The sequence below is a fragment of the Balearica regulorum genome, chromosome 1, assembly GCF_011004875.1.
Source record: "Balearica regulorum gibbericeps isolate bBalReg1 chromosome 1, bBalReg1.pri, whole genome shotgun sequence".
Classification (NCBI taxonomy): Eukaryota; Metazoa; Chordata; class Aves; order Gruiformes; family Gruidae; genus Balearica; species Balearica regulorum.
Window position 1 is genome coordinate 27909585 of NC_046184.1, and position 8765 is coordinate 27918349.

The window sequence follows — 8765 nt, forward strand, 5'->3', positions numbered from 1 at the left end:
AAAATTAAAGGGAGAGTTTCCAAGTGTACCATGCTGAAAATACATGTGCTTAAAATGTTTAAAATCTGTTTTATAATAACCTCTTGAATATTAGCATATATCCAGAGAATGACTATTTTTTTGCAAAACCCAAAAAGTCAGACCAAAGAAATCTCTAACATCCAAACCCCGTCAGAGGCTCGGCAGCCACGATGAAATGCCTCACAGTGCTGTAACTGATGCAACTGAAGAGGGAGGTTAACAGTAAGCAAAACACTGTTTACTTTAATTCCATTAAGACTGCAGAAAAATAAGATCAATACTTAACAAAGACTTCATTTACATTCTAAGAAATGCAAAAATTAAAACGCAAGTGATTTGGGGTCAGTGGGCAAAATACCTATAGATGCGTCATATGGTTTATTAACCCATATGCAGAATTAATCCTAGCCTTGCCAGAAGTGGTCATGTATTTAAAATTTTACTTCCAACAATCTAGTTCACACAGAAAAAAGCCCTCAACACTGCACTTGCAGGGAGTTGCGAGTTCCTCCATCTCCTTTTGGTGGCATAGGAATTTGCTCCAGGTTTTCCATGGTCACGTCGCCACACTCACTCCTGTAGGTCACACAGCAGACGCTTACAGGGAAACCCAACACAACGATGGCAGATGACTCTGAAAGAAGCCCAAGCAACTACCAGCAAGTCTGTGAACATAAAAATAACTGTCCTTCAGTCTTTCTCAAGAGAAAGAAGCTGTTCACTTGTTTTTAATCCATTGAAATTCCCTGGCCTTCATCAGGTTAATGTTTTCCAACGCTCATGATTACCTTCTGGGGTTAAATTTATGAAAGGGAACAATACCTCCTGACTGTGCTGTCAAGATGCTATCGCAGCAAACACACCGTGACACGCAGGGCAGCTACGGTGACCGAGCACACCGCGCAGGTGCCAGCAGCCCCAGCACCTGCAGCCACGCTCCCTGGCCCAGGGAGGACAAACTCCCAGGCGTCCAGTCCCCCAAAAAACCTTCTGCCCTAAGGGTGGTTGATGACTGTAGGTCTGCGCACACGCAGCTCCAGACGGCCAGATATCACCAGGAGGACAAAAGTGACCATTAGTTAAATTTTACTAACAGGCGAATGTTTTCTGCTGCTACTTGAATTGGAGATCATGAGAATGAAAAGTTACTTATTTCTCACATTGCAACCTATTGGAGCATGCTGCACCAGTGCCGAGCATGTATGTGCAAGGTCAGGAAGCCCAGAGAGGGAAGATCAGAAAGATGAGATGAGCTTCACTGACAGCAACCACCACCCTAAGACAGCACAGCCTAAGCCTGAGAGGCATGCTCCATCTCTTCATCTCCCGCAGTATTTCTGCTTATATAATCACAGCCAGCTTTCCTGCATGGATAAATACTGCACAGTTTTCGTAAAATGAGGGTTCAGTGAGACAGGAGTGGTCCAAGTGCTTTATTTACCGAAGCCTGTGCAATGCACACATCAGTGAATGCATTTGAGGTGGACCAGATCACTGTAGCACCTGGCTGCCTAAAAATCTCTCCTTTTTCTGTCTTCAGAAAGACTCTTGTTATGCTAATTTTACAGGGACCAGAGGAGACACTTCGAACACATCTGCTCTGTCCTCCTGCCCATTCATGCACAAACCCCAACTGTGAGTGAGTAACCCGGTGCTGGCCAGTGCTGCAAGCCTTGTTGCACATCAGCCTCTTCCTTCCCCTCTCCAGATGGCTGGCACCATGCACGGCGTTTCAGGCTCTGGGCTTTAAGAGAAGTCTATTGTATGGTCACAAATCCCACATTAATTAAAATCGTAGGTAAATATTTCATTAGGAATGTCATAATAACAACAAAAAAAAAATCATAATGAAGAAAGACATCATGTTCCTCAGAACACAACTTTGTCACAACCACCAGCTCCTCATCAAGGTAACGTGGTCTTCCTCCTGCAGCTACGGTTCTTCCAGGCTCACTCACCTCGGGGGCCCGGCAGGACAACATTACTTACTGTCCTTCACGCTGTAGGTTTCTAACCCTCACTTCTCTAGACGTTCAACTGGTACAGTATGGGGCCTTGCTCCAGTGCAGCTGAAGTGGGATGTCCCGTAGAAAGCTAATAATACTCTACAGATACTGACAGAGCTAGATTCAACCCAGAGTTCATACCATCATATTTATTATTCACACTCTGAGGAAATCAGGTTTTCTGATTTCTCTATCGTCAGCAACCCAAAGGTTTTCTCCCATCTGCCTCGTCACAAGCCAGTCGCACTTAATGCTCTAGTTATTAAATCTGTCTTTCTGTTGCACTTTGAAAGGATAAATAAAATCATCAGAAACTGTTCAACTTCTGGGACTTTCTCCTTCTTAGGTTATGACTAGAAAGCCAAACTGTTATGTCAGGAAAAACAAGCAGGGTTGCACATTTTTAGAAGAGGTGTGTCTTAGTTCAGATTAATGTGGCATTCAGAAATTGTGCAAGTACCAACATGGGAGGAAAATACAGAATGTTATATAAAATAATCATGTTTGTTTTAATTATTTTGGAATAAGATGATAACATCCGCTTCCTCAACTACTTATTCTGTATTTAATATTTCAGCCTGGCATATTAAGTCTCCTCTCCTGCTTCCTGGCTAATGGTATGGTACAGTTATAATAGTTCAAACACTCCTATTCATAAAGGATTTTATGATTTGATTTGGACATCAAGCCTCAACAAAATGCTAGAAACCCATGAAACACCACAATCAGATTTAACATCAATATTTCTCTATGACAGACTAGATTTCCCTTTGATTACATCACAGTAATGTACTCCACTGAGGATACTGAAATTACGCTTGCCCCAAACTGCGAGGATGTTCAAGCCTGGAAGCCCAATGAAACTCAGAGGATGATCAGCTTGCACTACCAGAGCTACCAAATGCTCAGGGTGTGCACATCTGTACAACAGCAAAAGAGGGGAAAAAAGGGCCCCATGCTTGATCTTCATAAAACTTGCCGCTAGAAGTTCACCACTGGACTATTTGGTGAAGCCATCCCTAATTACGCTGAGCGCCGCTGCTGCAGAGCCCCCTGCCCAAGTCCTCGCTGAAAACCGATTTAAGGCTGTAGGAACATCAGTCACTCCTATTTTGCCATCTGATTTGAAGACTTCCAGACATGGGAAACCCAAAGGTTCTTTTAGCAGCTGATCCACGGTTCATTAAAAATTAATGCCAGATTATGACTAAATTGAGTTTGCCCTCTGCTTCCAGTCATCAATTCTTATTATTCTTTTTGTGATTAAACCACCATTTATTTCCACCATGTGACAATACCTCTTTACTGTAATCTAGTCACCTCCCAAGCAAAATCTCTTACTCTGATGCTTCTCTCTAGCCCTTAAATTATTTTTCTACTATCTTCTCCAGCTGTTCAAGTTCCTTTTAAAAATACTGACATCAAGCATGGAAAAACAAAATCACACAGCGGGACGAAGTACCGGTCCCCCTGAAAGGTACTATCCCTTACATGCCACACTGGTATCACAGCAGCCCACTGTGGACTGGCGTTAAGGTGTTTGATCTAAACATCTAAAACCTTTTTAAATCACTATTTCGTGAGGTGCAAATCATACCTGCAGAACTGCATTTCTCTTACCGGCTGTCTAAGCCTGCGTCTGGGGGTACTGAAAACCAGTTTGGTTGACCTCAACTCACCAACAGATCCAGCTTGTTCTGGGAAAATGCCCAGTCATTGTTTTTAATCGCCTTATTATTTCTTTACGTCATGCAGAAGTTTTAATATCAACATTTATACTTCTGTTTTCACAACACTGAGATATATTTCATTAGTATCACACCTGGGGCCAGTTGTTGTGGTATTTTATGAGCAACCTTAAACCAACTGCAGTATCCTATTGTGATTGATTGGGGGGGAAGGAAATAATTGGCAATAAATCAGATCATTTTTAATCCATTCACAAAAGCTTTGAAAAACAAAACAAAAAGACCCTCATGTTACTGCCAGTGCTGACTTTTTAATAAACTCTATTTAGGAACAGATGATGCATAAAGGCCATATTGTGCCTATTGTTCTCCCCTGGTAACTCATTTTCATCACGCACTTTGGGACTTACTGGTAATTTCTTCAGTCTGTTTAACCCCCTCAATGCTTCAAACATACAGTTGTGAAAATCTCTCCCATTTACAGATCTCATACTGTCATTTTACTTGCATTTTGGGACATTTGAATGAGAATAAAGATGACTCAGCTGAAGACGGCTGAGTAACATTTCAAATGAAAAAGTGCATCAAGAATTAGTTTGTTCAAACTCAGGAAAAAATCAGAGGGGTTTGGTTAGGTCTCAGATGGATGCCTGTGATTTTTTTCCAATAGTGAAAATGATAATATAAAGCATTCTGACATTTTTGCTTGACAACAACGTTGTCTGCAATGTTTACCGGGCACATAGGCATTACATAAATTATTAAGAATCAAGCAACAAGAATTACACCCTATTCTAATCAGTGTGTGGCAACGTCAAAAGAAAGAAGACACTTGTTCAAAGACATATGGAAAAAAATTGACCAAAATTGTACTTAAAAGTCATTTTAAATTGTTTTATGCTTAAAGTGAAAATTGCAGTATGCTGAATTTTTTTTTTCTTTTTAATTCTTCTTTGATGCTGGATTTGCCAAAGACTTATCAAATGAGAACTGGCCAGAAAGACGGGCGAAGAGCGCTCAGATAACGTTCGGCTTCCCACCAGCAGGGATGCCGCATGGGTTACATCTCATCTGCCCCCAAAACGAATAGTGTGGAGAGAAAAAAATTTAATGAGCGTAGTAGACAGGAAGGAAAAATAAGCAATTTCAAGATAAAGACATAACTGCCCAATTCAGACTGGCTAACACTACATGACTTATTGCTGATACGGGTGTAGTAGTGGCATGCTAACTCAGTGAGTCTTAACAGTCAAAGCAAAGTCCACAGGCAACAGTGATAATCTTCCAGCAAACTTGTATGCTTATTATTTATTATTATTCAGAAGAACAAGCTGATATCTAATTTTTATCACAAACATAATAAAAGTTTTAACCCTGTTTAAAAATGTGTAAGTATAACATAAATTGTACAGGAAAAGACACTAATATCATTCCATATACTGCCTGAATCCAAGAATATTCCTCATAATAACCAGTCCTTTTTTATCCTTCAAAGAAACCAAGAATTTTCCACAAATACAACTTGCCTTTGGAATCCCTCAAACACGTGTATGCCACCTGCTCCTAAGAAAGCTCCCAGAAAGAAAGAAGCGCCCCGCAACTGAAGATGGGTTTGTATTTACATACTTACTCTGTCTACATCAAAGATAAGCCTGTTACGGAAACAAATTGAGACCAGGCGCAGACGAGATGTAAATTACTTTTGGTTGTTCCTGACTTAGGCTTGTGAATTAAACAAGCTGCACATTTTTGCTCAAGCCCCTGAAATTCTGTTATTCTCAAGCAGAGAAGCAGCATGACCTTGGGGGGGGGGAGAACAGCAGTTCTGCTATTTCTCATTTACGCACTAAGCCCAGTATAAATAGCTTAAGCCCCTACTTGAAAATCAAACTTTTTTTTTTTTTTTCTCAAAGAGCCTGCTTGTCAAAAATCAGTATGTTGACTCCTTTAGTAAAAGCCGAGTGTGAAATACAACTCTAGAAAACAGCAAGCTTCAGCTAGGGCACGGCCACAGTTTGCCCTATACTCCTGAAGTCATTTTTGACTTCTTTACCTCTACTCGCAGCACAAAGGAGCAGACAGAGAAGCTCCTCCAGTGCCACCACAGCCCCTACGCCCGAGCAGCAGCAGCAGCTACGCTGGCACCAGGACCAAGCAGAGCATTTCACAGCATCCCTCGGGTTGCTCACTCCGGCAGGCAAAGCAAGCAGGAGAGAGGGATAAACCACCGGCAGATCATCTCTCTGCACACCACAAAACACCCTCTGGGCTACGCTGGGATTTCTACAGCCTGTTCCTGCTACAACACAACTACTTTAAGGCTCCCAGCTCCAGAAAGAAACTCTCCGTGTATCTTCAACCCCTTCCCTGGGTTCACTGGACTAAGTCAAAAGTCAATCACAAACCTGCAAACGCCCAGGGGACCCCGGTTTCCCCCACCACCACCCCCCCGGCACCCTCTAGACGGGAGCGTTTCGGGGAAGACACCCCGGCCTTAACGGGACGGGACATTCGAGCACCTCCGCGCCCTACCGCGGTTTTTACGCCGATGGCGGAGAGGAGGGGAAGGTGGGCTACGCGCTGCCTGGCCGCCCCGGCATCCGAGGGGGAGGTGGTGGGGCTGTCCCCCCTCTCCGCGGGCAGCCCCTGGTCCCCTTCCCCCGGGGGGGCTTCCGCCCCCCCGGGGGAAGGGGACCAGGGGCTGCCCGCAGGGAAGGGGGAAAGCAGGGCAGGGGTGATCGCAGCCTACCTGTGGTTAAATTGTCATTGATCTTCAGGGGGACCCTTAAGATGTAGACCAGGAAGAGCATGATGAAGAACCACAGCGTCCAGAGATAAGTCCAAGACCAGACGATGCAAGACTTCAGCTGTTCCAAAAAGCTCGTCCCAGCTTCAGCCATGTTTTTGGAGGAGAAAAAAAAAAAAAAAAAGAAAAAAAAAACCCAACCCAAACCAACCCAAACCCTGCTCTCTGCTGCCACAACCTCTCAGCGTGTAGTTGTGGGATGATTCACGCCTTCCCGAGTGGGTTCTCCCACTCCCAGCGTACGCACCGCCCGCCGCGGGGCGCGTCCCCCCCCCCGGTCTCCGCGGCGCTGCCGGTTCTTCCCCCCCTCCACACACACACGCACAGACACCCCCCCCCCCCCGCCGTGTCCGCAGCGCGCCGAGCCGGCCCACGGCGAGGACTGGCCCGCTAAAATGGACTCCTCCGAGCTCCCCTCCGGCTGAGCGGGTGGGTTTTTAGTAAAGCCACCTCCGTTGCAACTCGGTTCCCCCCCGCCTTCGAGAGGCGGGGAAGGGAAAGTCCAGCTACCTCGTCTGGAGGTCCCCAAACCCGGGACACACACACACACACGACACGACACGACACGACGTGCTCCGGGAGCAGCCCCGGACCTGCCCCCACGCCGGGCTCGGCCGCGCCCCGCGGTTCGACCCCCCGGCCCCACGCCGCTCCCGGCAGCTGCATGATGAAATGCGGGGAAACAGCGGGAGCCTGCGGGGAAGAGGGAAAAAAAAGGAAGGGGGGGGGGGGGCAGGGGGGGGGACGAAAAGAAAAAAATAGGCCGTACAAACCTCAATTTTTTCACGTCTTTACAAGAGTTTCAGGCGGTATTTTCACGATGCAACAGGACTTTAAGCCTAAAAGGGGCTCGTGTGGGATGGTTTTTTGCTGTTTACGTGCCTAACCGTCTTGCTAGGACAATACACAGGTGTAAATGTACAGTTTTGCTTGTGTGTATTTGTATTTGAAGATACTATATGGCACAAGAAGTAACTACGTCTTATTAAAATAATGATTTTATTAAAACAGTGTTGATAACGCATAATTGTCAAGTCACAAAACTGTGCTTTTGTGAAATGTATTTTTCTTTTTCCATCACTCTCTCGATGAGGCATTTCTTTATAAAACAAGACTGGTCAACAGATCGTGACAAAAATTCAGAGGCCAGTTAACGCAGCTGATCCCTCCTTTCTTTGGTGTTACATGGCTTACAAACATTTAAGTAGACACACACTGTATATTGCAATTTGTTTGGATCTCTCTCCTGTGTTTCCATAATCTGTATGGAGTGGGATAATACTTTCCAGCATTTTAAGAAGCAGGTGGTATTTCTTAAGCAGTAGCAAAAGAACAAAAAATCCTGGAGAATTTTTCCAACTGGTAATAGCCACTCTGCCTGGGATTTTCTAGTCTGTCAATGAAAAAGTCATCATGGAGAAAAACATAGTCACTTTTCCAGAATGTTTACAATATCTAAAGACATTAAACCGAAATAAATCTGTAGTTATACAAGTTGATACCTTCTCATATAGTAGCAAAAGCACCAAGATTCACACATCTTTTTCTTCCAGACTATGCTATGGGAAACTTGAAGCTGGCTGTGTCTTGTGCAATCGGAGGTGGCAGGATCTGCTGATTAAAGGACCGCAGTCCCTGTATCGGAATATCAGTTCAAGAATGACAGAAGTTTTTCCTGCTAATAAATCACAAAACTTTTAAAGTTAGAATATACACATGGCCTTTAACTACAAACAGGTCATGTATAGTTTAATTACATACCACAGAAAACCACATTTTAAATATTTCAGCTTCCCCTTTCAGTTATAAAGGCAAGAAATACTTAGGTCACATCTGAAAAAAGTCAACTTCATCATGCAGTTATTTAGAAATCAAAATATTCATCTCACATTCTCTTATGTATTATTAAAGAAAAACAAATCCAAAACAATTTTTTCACTTTTATAAATTTTCCTCTACAAATTTTAATTTTCAGAATATTATTGCTTATATTATAAAACTAACTATATTGGGTTTGCATGGCAAGGTTTGGGGGGGGGGGGTGTGACAGGGGTGGCTTCTGTGAGAAACTGCCCCATGTCCGACAGAGCCAATGCCAGCCGGCTCCAAGACAGACCTGCTGCTGGTGGCCAAGGCCGAGCCCATCAGCCTCTGGGATTACGGAGTTGAGAAGGGGGAAAAAACCACCAGGAGCAATTGCAGCCAGGGAGAGGAGTGAGAAGATGTGAGAGGAACAACCCTGCA

The 8765-nt window shown here is 44.2% G+C and overlaps 1 protein-coding gene across 3 annotated transcripts in view; it reads right to left on the reverse strand.

Moving 5' to 3' along the window:
* The window catches only part of ST7 (suppression of tumorigenicity 7), a 160694-nt gene extending 153887 nt beyond the window's left edge, over positions 1 to 6807 (reverse strand). For 2 of the 3 annotated variants that reach the window (XR_012833766.1, XR_012833765.1), the window contains exon 1: positions 6465 to 6807. Coding sequence is in view for 1 of the 3 variants with exons in the window: in XM_075743715.1 (XP_075599830.1) it covers positions 6465 to 6615 (151 nt within the window). In the remaining 2 variants the exon portion in view is untranslated. The remainder of the gene's footprint in view (positions 1 to 6464) is intronic. The other variant, XM_075743715.1, reaches the window with a different exon arrangement.
* Positions 6808 to 8765: the final 1958 nt, after the last annotated feature.